This window comes from Dryobates pubescens, chromosome 4 (genome assembly GCF_014839835.1).
Source record: "Dryobates pubescens isolate bDryPub1 chromosome 4, bDryPub1.pri, whole genome shotgun sequence".
In the NCBI taxonomy this organism is placed as follows: Eukaryota; Metazoa; Chordata; class Aves; order Piciformes; family Picidae; genus Dryobates; species Dryobates pubescens.
Genome location: NC_071615.1, coordinates 28,536,070 through 28,554,822, shown reverse-complemented (window position 1 = coordinate 28,554,822; position 18,753 = coordinate 28,536,070). Strand labels below are relative to the sequence as shown.

General features: G+C 40.8%; 1 protein-coding gene across 1 annotated transcript in view; it reads right to left on the bottom strand.

The window, feature by feature from the left end:
• The window catches only part of CNTNAP2 (contactin associated protein 2), a 1,034,004-nt gene that overhangs the window by 349,012 nt on the left and 666,239 nt on the right, over nt 1-18,753 (bottom strand). The window contains exon 10 of the mRNA XM_054160987.1: nt 17,554-17,725. Coding sequence (XP_054016962.1) covers nt 17,554-17,725 — 172 coding nt within the window. The remainder of the gene's footprint in view (nt 1-17,553; nt 17,726-18,753) is intronic.

Sequence of the window (18,753 nt, the reverse complement as noted above, 5' to 3'; positions counted from 1 at the left end):
CAGGCAGACCTTAGAGCAGCCTTCCAGTACCTGAAGAGGCCTAGAAGAAAGCTGGGGAGGCACTATTTACAAGGGATTTTAGTGATAGGATGAGGGGCAATATCTTTGAGCTGTAAGCAGGTATATTTAGGATGGATTTTATGAAGAAATTCTTTACAGCAAGGGTGGTGAGACACTGGAACAGGTTGCCCAGTGAGGTCATGGATGCCCACTCCCTGGAGATGTTCAAAGTCAGGTTGGATGGGGCCTAGACCAACCCAGTCTAGAGGAAGATGTCTGTGTCCATGGCATAGGGGGTTGGAACTAGATGATCTTTAAGGTCCCTTCCATCCCAAACCATTCCATGATTGCATATTACTCTATGAATATTGAATTGCCATTAATCACACAGAAGCAGATCTTCATGGACTGCTTTGACCAAAATCTACATCAATGTTCTCTGTTTGGTTCCCAGGGAATGACTTAATTTGCCTACAATTCTAAGGAGATACCTCTTGTAAAATGCAGCGAAAAAAAATATAGTCCTCAATTAGTGGTATCTCTACCCAGGTTTCCAAAGGTCCAGATTTGAAACCTTAGAAGCAAAGACAGAAGGGTCTAGAGCACTGCTGGCTATCAAAATACTTGCTGTGGTAATCAGCCATTCACAGCTCTAGCAACCTGCAAGATAAATGAAGGAATAATTGTCCTACATACAAAGGTGCCTTGCACTAAAAACTCCTGACAGCAGGCAGGTTACTTTTCACCTTATAAAGGTTTTTCTTGGTTTATGCAAAGATCACATGAAGACACTTGTGTCTATTCCTATGACAGATTTCCACCATAAGTTTTTCTCAGTTCAGTATTATCACCAGTAGATTCTAGCAGAAACCATTTGATGTGACTTTATGAATTACACTGCTACGGTTCAAAGGAATTAGAGCAAAAAACCTGAATAATCAGGATGCGAGAAGAAAATAATGACCCAGAGGATAAGTGGACTGCCTAATCAGTATCTGCCAAAATACATTTTCACTGTCTTCTGAACAAGTAAACTCTGAAAATTAACATAAGCCACCTCAAGCTGACATTTACATTTGATCTCCTGGTTTACAATGTGATAGAGTAGCTGGGACATTGAAAAAATAGATGCATAGCCTGCATATAAACTCTTCCTGTCTATTAACATCTTTTTATGCAGCATTTTGGGATGTCACAGCAAGAATCATGACAGATTTGTATCATGTAAAATTTCTGCCATATCAGTATTCTGTTATTTTCATTTCTCTCCGTCATTCTGGAGGCAAAAACATGATATCCTTTTAAAAAGGAAATTTCATAGAGTTTCTGGCCTTTCCATCTGCTGTCTCATTAAAGGCTTTTCCTTCTAAAGCCCTGCTGACCCACGCCTACCATTTGTCTGAAATCTATTTACCACAGAATAAATGTATTGAGAGTTCATTCCTACAGAAGCTGAAAATTCATTAATATTCCATGCCCGCTGCCAGTGTAATCAAACTAGGAGTTAGAAGCACATTCAATATCTCAGAGAAAACAATTTTTACCCCCTGCCAACAATCATCTACTCTTGAAGGAAGAAGAAGGTTTGAAGAAAGGGTCTTTCCAGAAAAAGACAGAGTTTTTTATCAGGAAGAAATTCTTTACAGTGAGGGTGGTGAGACACTGGAACAGGTCACCCAAGGGAGTTGTGGATGCCCCCCTCCCTGGAAGTGTTCAAAGCCATCTTGCATGGAGCTCTTAGAGCAATCTGGTCTAGTGGAAGGTGTCCCTCCCCATGGCAGGGGGGTTGGAACTAGATAATCATTAGGGTCCCTTCCAACTCAAACCATTTTGTGATTCTATGAAGTATTTTGAATAGACAGTAGTGAGAGATGAAAATAAGCTATCATGTAAGATTCAAATTATCCTCCAGGGAAAAAACAGAGACTTAATTAGCAACTTGAATGTTCCCTTGTTAGCTTAAGAGTGGATTAAAGAGCCAAGACCAAGATCTGGCCCCATGTGTTGGTTTTTTTTCTTTACTTAGAGAAATATAATTACAGGTCATACAGGATTCACTGCTGCAGGAAGCCTTTCATTACTTTGCCCCAAGGATTTAGTTTGTGCTTAAACCATCTAAGCAGCTTTGTGGCTTATGTACCTGTCCAGTTTAAAAAAATCTAGTTTCCTCTTTTCAAAGTCAATTTACTATTAATCTCAACCTGAGATTTCTAAAGCTACAATCCACTATCACTTTCTATAGCAAAACCAGTAAACCCCGTAATACAAGTATGGTGCTACCCAGACAAGACAAAGCACTGTTCAAGCCTCTCAGGCCATTTGGTAAGCATTGCTTACTGGTTCCAATTCTGCTTTTTATGGCCACAAATACTTCACATTTCAGAGTTCTACCAACTCTGCTCAGGCACTGAAATAGGTTACCCAGGGAGGTAGTAGAATGACCATCGCTAGAGGTGTTCAAGCAGTTCATGAACATGGCTCTGTAGGACACAGAATCATAACATAGCATGGTTTGGGTTGGAAAGGACCTTAAAGATCATCCAGTGCCAACTGTCTACCATGGGTAGACACAGTTTCCACTAGATCAGGCTGCTCAAGGCCCTGTCCCACATGGCCTTAAACACTTCCAAGGAGTGAGCATCCACAGTTTCTCTGTGTAACCTGTTCCAGGGTCTGATCACCCTCACTGTAAAGACTTTCTTCCTAATATCCAGTCTAAATCTACCCTCTTCCAGCTTGGTAATTTTGATTTCTGGTTAGTGACACAGAAATAGTTGGGAAAGGTCAAGCAGTGATTCAGGAACTCTGCTCACCAGCACTCCTTAAACACTGTTCTTTTCTGCCATGGAGCAGAGCAGAGGTGCCCCAGCCTCCAGCCTCAGATGTCAGGGCTGTGAGCCAGCAGAGCACTGGTACTGTGATGCTACGTACAGCCAAGTCAGTACCCATGTACATGACCCCACACTAGCCCATGGACACAGGTCTGCTTCCTCCCACAGCCATGCTGGTGTTACATTGACAGTTGGATTTGATCTCAGAGGTCTTTTCCAGCTGAAACAGTTCTATGATTCCACGGTCCCTTGACTCTTTGGCTACTAACTCACTTTCTTTTTCTTTCCTTCTTTCTTTTTCCTTCCTTTCTCTCATATTTTATAGTAATACATTACTTTGACAGAGACACAGACCTTTTAAAAAGTATTTCACATTACAGTGATTAGTAACTTTATTTTTCTTCACTGCTTGGACTTTGGTGGAATAAAATAAATGAGCCTGTAGGTATACATCTGTTAGGTTTAAATAATACATGAAGGTGAGTGGTGGTATTAAAACAGGAGAAAGCGTCTTTTTCAAGGACAAAATTCTGTGTCACCAAATGTATTTCTAACATCAAACAGCAGCATTATACACAGACCAAATCAGGGACTTTACTTCTTTCAAAACATAATTATACTGCTCAAAGGCATCTATTGTGGGCTTTTATGAGATGACACAATGCAGCTACACTTTGCAGAGCATGCTTCCTACAAGCTGCATTATGAAATATGCCACTGAGAGAAATAATAGTTACACAGACATTAAGCCATGGGAAATGGAGAGGAATAGCCTCTGTAAAATTTGAGAAGAGGAAAGAGCCAATGAGACAGATACAAAGGCACTCCTAAGAGGTAAGAAGAATGGAATCAAGGCTTTCAGAACAGCTAAAGTAAGATGGCATGAGTAAGATACATGAGGCTGCTACCATGTAAGCAGATGTAGGAGAGTCAGTTACAAAAAGTCATAGTTTATTTTCTGTGGTCACTGAAGCATTAACCACTTGGAACAGGCTGACAACCACCACTGCAGTACTAAGTATGAAAAATTAGGGTGGCAAGTCCAAATAAATACTGCCAATACTCAACACACAAAAGAAATTATCAGAGCAAGTGATTTGATCAAATGTTTTTGATATCATGACTGATCTTGAGAGAAAACAGAAGTGAGTACACTTGAACACTTGTTACCATCCCTAGAGGGCCTGAATCAAGGCAGATCATAGAATCACAGAATGGTTTGGGTTGCACAGACACCTCCTGCTAGACTTGGTGGTTCAAGTACCTACCCAACCTGGCTTTGAACACTTCCAGGCTTGAAGCCTCCACAACCTCTCAAAGGCAACCTGTTCCAATGCCTCACCACCCTCACAGGGAGGAATTATCTCCTAAAATCTAATCTAAATCCGGCCTTTTCCAGTCTGAAGCCATTACTCTTCATCCTGTCACTCCATGACTTTGTGAAGAGTCGCAGAATCATATAATGGCCTAGGTTGGAAGGGACCTCTGAGATCAAAGTTCTTCTCCAGTTCTCTTGTAGCCCACTTCATTGCTGGAAGGCTGCTCTAAGGTCTTCCCAGGGCCTCAACTGTTTCAGCCTCATAGCAGAGGTGCTCCAGCCCTTGGGCCATCTTGGTGGCTCTCCTCCAGACCCACTTAATATCATTATTTCTTCTTTCTCAATGGAACACTGTTAGAGTGGGCCAATGCAGAGCTGCTCCAGCCATCTGATCAATGTCATGGCCCCCTCTGGACCCACTCTAACTTGTGTTGAGATCTCCATAGCTGGACACTGCACTCTAGGTGGGGTCTCGAGAGCAGAGGGGAAGAATCCCCTCCCTCAACCTGCTGGCCAAGCTGCTTTTGATGCAGCCTGGATATTAATAAAAAATCAGTAACTTACAAATTATTAAGATTAGAAAAGATATCCAAGATCATTGAGTCCCCAAATTAATCTAATAGTGCCAAGTCTACCAACAAATCATGTGCCTAAGCACCACATCTACATGATAATTGATGATCCCCCAAGCAATGCTTCAGATGAGTAAAACGAATAAAAAGGGCACAACACCTTGAAAGAGAAACCTCATCACAGTATGAGTACAAAATGTATTCTAAAAGGTAACTAGACCTTCAGCACAGGTTAAGTAGAAAGAAACATGAGTAAATTTTTCACCATGAAGATGGTGAGGCTCTGGAATAGGCTGCCCACAGAAGTTGTGAAGGTTCCAGCCCTGGAAGCTGGAGCATGTAAAGCCAGGCTGAATAGGACCTCGAGCAATCTAGTTTAGTAAGAGGGGTCCCTGCCCATGTCAGGGGGGGTTTAAACTAGATGCTCTTTAAGGTCCCTTCCAACCTAAATCATTCCATGACTCTATGAAATTCTGGAATGAACAACACTGGATCTGAGCTTGGCCATGAAGTCATTGCTTTTATTGAGTTACTGATTCTGAGAATGTGTAGCAGCACTGAGGTAGTCTATTGCTGGTGTTTAGCAAGTAACTGCAGAGGAACAGTGTGGTAGGCTACGGTTTGCTCCCCTCCCCTTTTTCTTTTCTCTCTCTCTGTTGGGGAAGAGAAGAAGGAAAATGGGGGAAGGATTCTCAGCCTTTCCCCTATCCGAGTTTTTAAGCCTCAGCTAAGGCTCAAACCACCACAAACAGTCAGGAAGAACTAAGGTGAATAGTACTGTAAAAACTGCAGAAACTGTGGTATTGGAAAGGCAGATCAATTGCTCCAGGCTTTCATGTTGAAGTGGAAAGAAACATTTTAGGTATTTGATTTCTTCCTTCCCCTGCACAATTCTTGGTAGCTTGATGTTCTTCCTTGAGTAGAAAAGTAAAAAGACAGGCAAAAATAATAGCTACCTTCACTAAAACTGACAGTGAATTTCCAGCTTTGATTTGCAGAAGAGGAAGTTAATAGATAGGGTCTATCACAGATTGTCCTGTGTATGTGTACAAATTGACTACCACCTGCAGCTGTAAAATATCTAGAGAGCCTTTTGACCTCATAAGCTTTAGGACTTTGATCTGAAAGGTATTTGGTATTTAATAGAAACCTAGGAGGATGGGTCAAAAAGGTCCCTACACAGGAAACAAACATTTTAAGTGAAAAAAAAAGAACCCTTAAAACTTGTGAGGCTGAGTGAAATGAGAATTTACAGCACTATCTAGCACTGAGAGTTAGCACTGAAGGCCTTTCCTTACAATTAGCCATTGTAGTTCATGTTATTTGACTTGTGTCTTTACTGAGGACTTTCCTTTATCTGAAAATGAACACAGAAAATTTTGCAGGTTAACAGACAGGTTAACCCATTACAGCACAGCAATTCAACAGGGAACTAAATCTTCCCTTGAGGTGATAACTTCCCTCATAATGCAACAGGAAGCTGTTTAAGGATTTAACTGTTGAAATCCAAAATACATTATGGTTCATATAAGGCACCAGTTCTGTTCATAAAAAACAAACCAACAAACAAAAAAAACCCCACAAAAACCCAGACATTTTTTCCTGCAATCCTAGCAAGTAGTAGCCAATCTATCAATCACATTGAGTCAATATTTCTCAAGAGCACTCCACAGTGTTGCCTTAGAAATGACTGCTATGTAATCTGTAAGAGAATGAGGCTGGGCTGATACAAATCCAAATAAATCTGTCAACCGTCTTGTTTTGAATCGGCCTTTGAACAATCATCTACAACAGCTCCTAAATCATTATATGAAATCCATATGGATTAATCATGCAGATTAATCACAACAATCACAATGCCGTGACATGAAAAATGATAAGAAGGACCAGTGAACACTGTTATGCTCTTTCGCCTAGATTTAATCAGTTCTGACTGATAGAGCAGCTATTAGGTGCCAAAGTAAAAAGGTGAAGTCAAATTAACTGCTGCCTTCTAACAAGTCTGTCTTGACAATGAAACATATCACAAGGATAGAAAAATAGAGATGTTATTGGCTGAGTGCATGGCAACAGATTAATGCAACAAATGTACAAGCAACCATTATCTTTCCAAGAAATAAGAGCCAGGTTTTTTCCAAGGCACAAAAAATATCCCTCTATGTCTGAAGTCTATAATACTTCAGAGAAAATGTCTCCTTTTGTTTTTCATGTCTAGGCACTGACTTACACTATGAGTACAAAATCTCTCCTTTTCTTTCCCACAGTGGAAAAACGTTGCATTTACCTGGCACTGGAACACTGAATTTCTTACTCACCAGCATTGTTTCTAAAACAGGAATGTAAAAATTGATTGATTCTTCTACTGACTGAAACACCAAAATTATTGCTAATGTAAAATTCATAGACATCATTTAGGGGCAATGGCTCGAAACTGGAGCAGAGTAGATTTAGGTTGGACATAAGGAGGGAGTTCTTTACTAAGAGAGGAGTAAAATACTGGAACAGAGTGGCCAGGGATATAGTTGAGGCCCTGTCCCTGGAAAGATTCAGTGTGGCCCTGGGTAGCCTTATCTAGTTGGAGGTATCGCTGTTCACTGCAGGGGGGTTGGACAAGATGGCCTTTGAGAGTCCTTTCCAACCCAATGCAATCTGTGAATATGAGTATTTGCCCTGGGAACCAGAAAGGAGACAGCATCATAGCCTCTCTCCCTGGTCCTAAACATGACAGCAAACTATCTACGTAAGTTTCCTTGTCTTTCCTTCTGCTTTGGCTACTTCACAGTGATACAGGTTTTATCAACAGGTACACCTAACAGAGCAAAATTTCATAGGCAGTTTGTGTAGGGTATCAACACTCAACAAAGTCCATCTTGCTCCCCATGGGCAGAAGCTGACCAGTAATGTACTCTGTAGAGCTTCTACATTCTCCTGAGAGGACAATTTACTAGGCTACTAACAAAAGACAAGCACACTGGCTAACAGAGGCTGACCAGGCAGACATTTCTCACACAAATGTGGTGCTGAGGGACACAGTTTAGCACCAGGCTTGGTAGAGTTAGATTATGGTTGGACTTGATGATCTTAAAGGTCTTTTCCAAACCAAACAGTACTCTGATTCTGTCTAGATATATAAGCAGTATTAGGAAGACTTGGAACCTGTTGCTTCCACCACAATCAAGTGAGATGAAAAAGAAAAGCTGAGGAATCTTGCATCACAGAATCACAGAAGAGTTTGGGTTGGATGACCTTTAAAAGTCACCTATGCCAACCACTCTTCAGTAACCAGGGGCATCTGCAACTAGATCAGGTGGCTCCTTTGCAGCCAGTCTGAAAACTGGTTAGTAAACTGATTCCCATCCCAGCTCTGGCTGAAGGCCACACCTGGATCCTCAGTTAAACAAATCAGCACATGGAGGGAATTTTAGAGATGCTAAACAATCACACTAGCTTTGGCTTCACTGAAAAGCTTCTAATAAATAAGTCTCTTGTTTAGAGCTCTCACTCTACATTTTATTTAATGGAGCTTTAGTTATGATGACATTTTAAATGTTGTCTGAGTTGGTCTCTCATAAAAATATCTAATGGGCCATTTTTCTGGTTCTTCAACATGTTACCCTAACTGACTTAACTTTAGAGGTCTAATTCAACAGCACAAGCCATAATCCTAACAAGAATGCTTTCACCATTACTGTGTTTTTTAAGTAGCTTCCACAGGACTTCATGTTCTTCATCATGAATTTTACACAAAAGAAACTAAGAAAAGAATGGCAGTGACATTTTTGTTGTAAACAGTCAAGTAGCAAATTGATATAAAATGTATTTCTGGGCAAAAATGTTACAGATTTAGGCTTTTGGTTTTGTGGGTTTTTTGGTAGCTATACTTCACAGCCTAAAAAGTTTTAGAAATAGCAAATAACAAATACATTTATTCTACAGTAATAATCAAGGGATTGTTCCACTAAGAATTCCTCTGAATTCACAAGTCTTGTAAAAAGCATTTTTAAACTACTTTCTTTTGTATTCTCCCAGGTGAGACCCCTCTTTACTGCTTGTTTTTAATATATATTATACCAGGAAAAATACAACACATTTACTGCACAGATTAAATATTTTGCTTCTGGGAAAATCCAATTCTATTCATATCTCCCCTAATCTAGATCTCTGCTCAATATTTGTTTCCTTTCTGTACCCTCCTCTCCAAAAATACCTAAAATAATATAATCTATGGGTGATGTTTACAGGGAATGAATGAAGTTTACTGTTTACTGAAACCGACAGGATTGTATTACTCTGTTCATTTAAAATACCCTTCCAGGAAGGCACATACTCCTCCAAGGAATTATATTCTTTCCAGTTTATGAGAAGAAATCTGGTTAGGTTTAACTCAATTTCTCATCAAGAATTGCCACCTGCCTTTAATTTGATGCATAACAGAAATCTTCAGACTCACAAATCCTAAAGTGCATAATTATCATCACCAACATTTTGAGCAAGAGCTTGAAATCTATTCAACATAATGGAGAAGGGAAGGTTGACTTTACTGGAAAATCAGTTTGATTTGGAACTAGAGAGTTCAAAACCTTGTTCAGCCTCAAAGTTTATGTGGTGTCTTGGTCAAACACCACGTGATTCCAAAACTCTTCATAAGCTTATAGAGAAAATTATGCAGAAAAATATCATCTGGCTGTTTCACCACCTCAAGTTTACATAAGCAATGCTAAAACTGAGCCTCTCTTCACATAGCCTGCTGTCAAACCCTGCTGGGTCCACCAACTAATTGCATCATGTGCCTAAGTACAGTGTTATTTATGCATTCTGTTGTTGAAAGCGGGGATTCCATATTAAGTTCTCCCTCATTTGAGATATTTCTAGGTCATAAATTTCTGCCTACAACAGAAATTCTTAATGTTTTGGCTTGTTATTTTGGCTGTGGTCAGCTCCACTCTTCCATGTTCAAGCCTACCTACTTATGGTACACATAATTCAATTACCTCCCTCATGACTGTGAAGCCCCATCCCTGGAGATATTCAAGGTGAGGCTTCACAGGGCTCTGGGCAACCTCATCTAGTTGAGGATGTCCTGCAGAGGGGGGTTGCAGATGTTACTGCAGAGGGGATTGAACTAGATGATCTTTAAAAGTCCTCTCCAATTCAGCCCATTCTGTGATTAATAAACATACAAGCTAGTGAGAGGGTGGTGCAATTTTAGCTGTATTTGAGGGCTATTAGCAATAGTAGTAATATGAACAGTTCTTGAAACAACATGATGATTTTATGCATTAATTAAAATGGTAGCAACCTACAGTTGAGATGACAATCCATTCTTGTTTCTTTTTGAGAAACAAGATCACATTGTGATAGCTTCACTAAAAAGAGCAGCACCATTCAGAAGAGGGAAGAAAACCATCTGCACAACATCTTTTTCAGTTATGTGATGATGAGAAGCACTAAGAGCTGAACAACTTGAATCATCAAAGTAGTTTGGGCTCAGAACTCAGCTGAGTAACCAGGGAGTTACTGTTTCAACAGCGGTGTTATGGGATCAGATCAATATTTAGCATTTAGACTTGCATGAGTATAAATTCAGTGTCCAGGAGACGGCTTTGTGGATGTTTGTTCAGTGCTTACATCTTGCCCACAGGAGAACAAGAATAAAATAAAAACTAAGCATGAACGTAACACAAACTGCACATTCAAGCATGTCCCCTGAGTAAACCAATGCACTTAAGAGAACACACGAAATTAATTTCCACACAAATATTTTGGTCATGACTTTCAAAAATGATAGATTACTCCATTTGATTACACAGTTCCTGTTTCAGTGATGGGGAGGCAGACAGCAGACTTCAATGTATTTAAATAAGCTTTTTAAAACTTTGCCCCTGTTGATTAACTTCTCTTCAAATCCTTGCCTTACTAATCTTACCAGGTCAGTGAAAGCAGGTGTGTGCCTCTCCAGCAGTAACCCCTCCACTTTCATCTGCTGAACATAAAAACATGTGATGTGGAGCTCCCAGCATGTGCTTGGGAAATCCACTGACTTCACAACCATGCTGGCTGAAGCAGGGTATCAGATTTGAAACTGCAAGGTTTAAAAAGTACAGCCTTGCCAGCCACACCTATGGATGACTGGGCAGGAATTGTTAGAAAGAAAGAGATTTAGGTCAGTACTCTGTCACAAACACCTCTGAATCCACTGGACGCTCCTGTGTCAGCTCAGGGATTGTAGTTCCTAGGATGAGCACAGAATGGGAATATAGGACCATAGAATCATTTTGGTTGGAAAAGGTCTTTAAGATCATTGAGTCAAACTATTATCTAACTCTATCAAGTCTCTTAGATCATGGCACAAACCAACCCTGCAGCCCACAAACCCTTCCCAGACACCAAGTTGCCTAGAGCTCTGCTCTATGCACTCCCCCTCCACAGAAACCAACCTTGCTATTTGCTGTCTTAGCTTTGGTTTGAACAAAAATTTATGAGGGGCAAATCATCCTCTTGCCCTAGAATATCAGTTCAGTAGCAGACATTTTATGATAGAAATATGGATGCATATTTAATAATGAAAGAAGACATTTTTCCTTTCTCTGCAGTTTATCTAGGGTTAAATACAAGGCAAAGTCACTGAGGAGGTTCGAAGTTTTAGAATGTTCAGGCTCCCAGCTACAAGATGATATATAGACCACACAGGTAGCATATCCCAGCCTGGTGGGCATTGGAAGAGACCTCTGGGGATCATCCAGTCCAACACCTCTGCTACAGCAGAGCATGTTGCCCAGGGTCACTGCATCCAGGTGGGCTTAGAATCTCTCCAGAGAAGGAGACTCCACGACCTCTCTGGGCAGTCTTCTCCAGGGCTCTGGCACCCTCACAGCAAAGAATTTCCACCCCCCCTGTTCAGATGGAACCTTCTGGGGTCCAATTTGTGCCCATTTGGTCCTTGTCCTGTCACTGGGCACCACTGAAAAGAGTCTGGCCCCATCCTTTAGTCCCCTACCTTTTAGCTCCTGCTGAGCATTGAGAAGAACCCCTCTCAGGCTTCTGGTCTCCAGGCTAAAATGGGGTCTCAGTCTCCCCTTGTAAGAGAGATGCTCCAGTCTCCTCAGCATCTTTGCAGCCTCCACTGGACTCTCTCCAGTAGTTCTCTATCTCTCTTGAACTGGGGAGCCCAGCAATGGACACAATACTCTAGATGTGGCCTCACCATGTCAGAGTAGAGGGGCAGAAGAACCTGCCTCAATCTGCTCACCACACTCTTCTCACTGCACCCCAGGAGACCATTTGCCTTCTGGGTCACCAGGGCACTCATGGTCCACCAGGACTCCCAGTTGCTTGAAAGGGTCTCACAAGAACCCTGCTGACTACAGTAACCTGTGTAACATAAGTTAAAGCCACTAAAGAAAAAAAACCCACCAAACACATCAAAGGCATAACGCTAAAGCAGTGTTCAAACCATCTGCATTTCAAACTATTCTAACTTGCTCAGACAGATACTGATTACACTTCTAAGTCATTTAACAGTCCAGGTCATTAGTCATACTGTTCTCCAGAGGGAACCTCACACATTTTCTGCCTTCTGTCCATGATGCCCTCTACATCCCCAGGTGCTGGGGTTTTGTGGTTTGGGTTTTCTTTAGTGGAAGCTTCCCTAATCTAATCAGCATCACTTTATCTTTTTGAAGTTTCTGAGCTCCATCATCCAGGCTCTAAAGGGATTATAGTCCTTGCTGAAAACTACAGAAAAGAAAGTATCTTCTTTCTCACACCCCTTTTTGGAAGAAGACTCACAGCTACTTCACATATTGGTTCACTGCACATGTCTCTGTTTCAAATTCTGTAAATTAACAATTTTCAGCATTTAAGTTAGTGATACTTCAGTATATTCCACTGATTTTTCTTCAGACAGAATAAAATGGCAATGAATCCCAGTCTTCTGGGGAAGAAAAAAGACTACTGTTTTTTCCTCCTTGAGGTGTTTCCTAGCATTATTGACTCAATTAATGCAATAAGCATTCCTTAAAATGACCCCACTATTTACAAAAGAAACTGTGCCCTTCCTCTTTGGCCATTTCAGACATTACTTGATTAATGAGCTGTTTGCAACAAATTCTAAATGAATCATAACGACTATCACATGTTATTTCCATATGCAGCTCACATTAAATTGTTTTAGAATGACCTAGAATGCACATTTTTTATATTATAAAAACTGTTGCTATGTTGAAAAGAACTTGATTTTCCTTTACAGCACAACTCAAGGACATGGCACAGCTCCAACTGATGTAAGATAATGCTCCCCTTGCAAGAGGAGAAAGGAGGAGGGTGATAGTAGATAAAGAAGAATCAAGTGAAAAATACTTTTTTTGGAGGAAAGTTTATTATAAAGTCCATGCTAGCATCATCACCAAGACACATGAAATCCCTAAGTAAGGTTGATTTGAAGTGATAAAACCAGCTCATAACAATTCACTTGACTAGCCTGCAGGCTCAAAAGGTTATTTAAAATATCCTCACTTGGGTTGCTCTCTGGAGGAGCTCTCTCCTAACTAACAACAGCTGGAAGTTGCAGCCAGTTTCTCGGGAATACCAAAGTGCTGCACAGTCGTCTTCAGCCAAGCAACTAGTATTACATCAGCATTTTATCTCTAAAGCAACATTTATTTTAGTTCTCATTGGACACACTCTCTGGCAACTTTTGCAAGTTATTAAAACTTCTCCTGTGTGCAAGGGAGAAAGTTTGTGTATAAATGGGAAACCTAGTTCATTCTATTTGTTGGGATTTCTGATGTCTCTTTCCCCCTATTTTTATTGCATCCCCTCCTCCTTTTTTCCTCTTTCTTTTTTTTGTTTTGTTGTTTGTTTGTTTTAATATGAACCAAATGAGATTTTTTCATAGTAAAAAAAAGCTTTCAGAAACCTAAGATAAACTATGAAAAATAATTAAACCATTCCTGTTTTGTGGTCAGCTCTGTAGAGTTGTAACCTTCCAACTGTCTATTGATCTGTGTTAAGTAATATGGCAGCTGTCACACTCTAGTACTCAGGGGACAAATGCCACACTATTAAAAGCACTGTGACTGTCACCTGAGCTATAATCTGTGTCTACAAAGTCACTATTTGAGACTGAGGTGGATTATGAAGTAAATGCACTTGAAAAGCACTTGAAGGCAGTTTTCTTCTCCCTTTCCACATAACAAATTTGTATGGTACCAAAGAAAACTGGGGAGAGGGAGAGAGGAGAGGCAGGAGGCATATGTAAGAGGTGATTTCCAGCCAGATGGCCAAGAACATCTGCAGAATAAAGTCATGGTATGGTTTGAGCTCTTCATAGTTCTGTTTTACTTCCTTTTTTTTTGTGAACTTATCTAGGGAAAAAATGAGGCATAAGCCAGGTTGTGCTTCCAGTCTGCACACTGGTACAGTTGCAATGGTTTAGCATCAGACTCGGTAAGTTAGGGAATGGTTGGTCTTGATGATTATCAATCCAACCACAATGATTCTATGATTTTATAAAATGCTAGAAGTGGCTACATAAAAATTCCTCATTTTTTCCCTCTATTTCTGCCACATCACCTCTGATGGCACACAGAGGTTTTCAGTAAAATTGGCATATGTTCTGCATAATCTACAACAACAGATTGGACAATGTATTTTGAAATTGCATTTTAGTGTCTCCTCATTGTTTTGTGATTAAAATCCATAAATTCTAGGCCAGAGGAAGTCAGGCTAGAATTCTCTGAGACTGCTGGGAGGAATTAGTTGTGAGTAATAATTCCTGTTCAATGTCCTGTGCTAAAAGCCAAAAGTACAACTGCACCATCTGGACTGTAACAAGTGAGTTTGTTAATGGTAAGTAAAGGAGGTATACAGGGACCTGTGCTGTCACAAGCAGTACAGTGTGTTGATTACTGTGACAACAATGCAACTTCCATTGCTAATAGAATTTACTTTAATTAAGATATAGAAACAAGGATGGTTATTTTTGCTTGGTAACATTTTAACTGCCTGCAGTTACTATATATATATATACACACACACACACACACACACACACCCCTCCAGGTCATTATATGCATTTATAACATCTGGCCACTAATAAAAAAATGAATGTTCCTTAGCTTTGGTGCTCCCTTTTAGTAAGATAACAGCTTGTGGGCTCTGCAATAGCAAAATGCTCAGGTGAGTAGGGTAAGACTAAAAATAAAAGACACTGGTTCAACACTTCTCTGTCTAAACTACAGCATTCTAATGTAATTATTCTTCCATCATCTTAAAAAACATACAAGAACTACATTGCAGAAACTCTTTCAGGCATCCAGCTTGTTATAGACAAGTGCAACATGAGACTCTCAGAATCATAGAATGGTAAGGGTTGGAAGGGACCTCTGGAGATTATTCAGTCCAACGCCTTTGCTAAAGCAGGGTCACCCACAACAGGTTTCCCAGGGTCACAATGCCCAGGTGGGTTGGAATCTCTACAGAGAAGGAGACTCTACAACCTCTCTGGGCAGCCTGCTCCAGGGCTCCAGAATCCTCACAGCAAAAAAGTTCTTTCCTCTATTCAAATGGAACTTCCTGGGTTCCAGTTTGTGCCCATTGTCTCTTGTCCTATCACTGGGCACCACTGAAAAGAATCTGGCTCTATCCTCTCGGCTTCCACCCTTTAGCTCTTGCTGAGCACTGAGAAGATCCCCCCACAGGTGGCTCTTCTCAGGTCCTCTCCCTCACAGAGATGCTTCAGTGCCCTCAGCAAATTTGTATCCTCCACTGGCCTCTCTGAATGTCTGAATTCATCACCCTCAGTACCCTTTCTCATGTTCTAACTTTCCCCTCCTTCCTATCCACTCTGGCTAACGATGACAATTGTCACTGGTTACAGTTTCACATTCTGCCCCCCCGCAACGGCTGAAGTCTGCAGTAAGAACAATTCAATGCGACAGCTCATCTTTTTGCCCAGTGGGGGTCCTCACTCAAGTGTGGCTGTGAAAGCAATTTCCATTTTGATGATGACCAAAGCCTTTGTGATTCAGAGTCAAGCCAGTTAAAAAACGCAGAAGGATCCCAGCATCACAGCCATCGGTGTCTTAACCTTTCCAAGGAAATGAAATGAAACTGAGATACAGCACACCTAGAAACTGTTACATATCCTGGCATACTTCAGCAGAAGTGCTTGCAAGCTCTTATTTCCAGGTGTTAATGAGACAGCCATGAAAATCCAGTCAGACCCCAAACTTGGTGCTGCTGCTGCTTGTGAAAAGGTTTGTTTTGAATCATGAACTAAACAGATATAAGCCTGATAGTGGGAAACCAATCTAGATTATGTCCCAATCCTTAAAAAAAACCACCACAAAACAAGCCTAAAAAAACCCTCAGGGAATGGAGGAGGAAGGAGGTTGATGTTTGGGGTTATGGAGTTTCCCTTTCTGTAAGAGACATTAAATGAGCTGAGGCCCTGCTTCTAGGAAGAAGCTGGACATCTGTCTGCTGATGAAAAGTAGTGAATGAATTCCTCTTTTTGCTTTGCTTTTTTTTTTTACTACACTGCCATTCTTATTTAATTGTCATCTTAATCCACAAGTCTTTTAGCCTTCCTTCTATTTTTCTCCCCATCTCCCAAGAGCAGTGAGTGAGGAAAAGCTAAGATGGGTGTTTGGCTGCTGGCCATGATCAACCCATCACAACTTGTTTAGTACAAACTGATGACTACATTTCAGGAAGAGTAAGCATTCTGTGAGACCCAAGCAGTATGCCATAGTTCATTTTTTCCACAGTGGCATTTATCACTTTGAGGTTCTCCTGATTACAGGAGGAAATCAAAAGCACATGCATTTCTTTACTACAGCTATGCAGACCTTTGCTGATGCAATCCAATCACTCAGCCCCTGGAATGTCCCCCCTTGGAAACACTCAAAACTCAGGAAGATGTGGCCCTGAGCAACCTGATGCAGCTTTGGCCCTGTGTTGACTGGAGCTTAGACCACATGAACTCCAGTTGCTGCTTGTCACCTGAATTACTCTAGGGTTCCATGATCTTGTAATCTTTACTTCCTTCCAAGAAGACCTCTAAAAAAGCTATTTTCAGCTTTCCAGCAGACCTGCAATAGGTTTAATATGGAAGTAATTTTCTATGATAAGCCAAGCTGCCTCCATTCAGCATTTGGGTGCCTTGCTCTTTTCCTGTCTTTTTGTTTTGTTTTGTTGGGTTTTGGGTTGGTTTTTTTTGCCACCAAAGAAGAAACTATTCATTAGGAACAACAGCAATTAACACACTAAGTGGTTGAAGAAGCTCAAGGCAAAAGTCTTCCATAACTTTTACTCTTCTCAGTTTGGGGAAAAAAAATCAACACTAACACATGCACAGTTCTGCAAGGGTGTGCATCTATTTCAGTTCTTTGTGGAATTCAGTGAAGCCAGCAGGCACTGAAGCCAGGAAGAACAATTTCTAGTCACAAAAAGACCTCTATAGGAGTTGTCTAAGAGACATACAAAATATGTGACTTCTCAGGAGAGCTCCCTCTGTTCAGTACAGCCATGTTATTAACTTGTGGGCTGAATCTGACTTACAAGAGTTTTTCACCTCCTCCTCTGCCTGAGGGTAGGGAGATTTGAGATACATTTTCCACTGCACCTTGCACAATCTACAATATAAAGCCATCATCTCCATCACTTAAGTGTTGTTTCCACCAAGATCCATCATCCAAGTCAAGGTAGTGCTGCCTTGACACGATCACAGGCAGCGTCAGAACCACCTTCTCTGTATTGCTGTGTATTTTCAGAATACGCAGAACATGTATCAGGGCATTAGAATGTCAGTGATGACTCCACAACTCACCTGTCAATAATGGCACACATGTCAATGGTGACATTGGCAAAGCTTCCCAGCTGGCCTTGCTCTACTGCATGTAAATCCACCAGCTGATCATCCACGTGAATAAACTGCATGCATCCTTGAAATGAATGCTGAAACAGCAAGTGATCCGAGTCGTTCATCTGCACAGGCAATCCTATAGAACAGTAGAATAAAGAGCACTATTAAATTCATATACTATTGCTCAAACCAGTATTTTTTGACAGGAAAATATGTTTCTAGACAGTGGAAGAGCAAGGCAAGGTGGGAAGAAAATATTGTATAGTTATCAGATGATATTGCAGTGACACCAATATAAGTCATTGGCAATGACCTGCAATAATTTACACAGTACAGCCCATCATTCTTTCATTATCTTCTTGTCTATGGGATGGAAATCATCTGATATCCTTCTCTTCCTCCAGCCCTCTATTGCTGTTTCTCAATTCTTCCCTCTTCGTACAAAGATTAAGGGGAGAGGAAAAACATTAATCTTGCTGTATTTGGGGATCACATCGCCATTTCTCAGATTTTTCTGAGACATATTCCATGTCTTCCATGAAGTGAATTTCCAGTTCAGATTTTGCTAGAACTAGGCCTCCTGGGCATTGTGGACTTTTGTACTAGAAACTTTCTGTAAACTTAAAACTAGCCCTAAAATCTAAAGTCCTGGCCATCTTGTGAGAACTCTGAGGACATTCTGTAGCATTTTGGGTTTTGCTCCAAATACGCTCATTTGCCTGTCTTTCTGAGGGTAGTTTATAGGAGATGAGAATGAATTAGTGTTTCAACTCAGGCTGAGAGGCAGGAAGAATGAGTATGTTTGTATGCAATTGTTTAACTGAATGCCCTTCAGAAGCGAGTGTGTCAATTTACCTTGAGAAAAATGGCCTCTGTAAGACGCTGGAGAGCCTCTTTCACTATTTATAAATCTTAAACAATGAACTCCCTTGAAAAAGCTTCAAGAAAATAATTTAGACAGAATCTGTTTAAGATGAGAGGGAAGGAAAGGAGAATAGCTGACAACAGCTTCTTTGCAAAGGATGTAGAAAGTCTGAAAAATCATAGAATGGTAGGATGAGGGGGAATGGATTGAAGCTGGAAGAGGGAAGATTTAGACTGGATATTAGGAAGAAATTCTTTAGAGTGAGGGTGGTGAAACACTGGAACAGGTTGCCCAGGGAT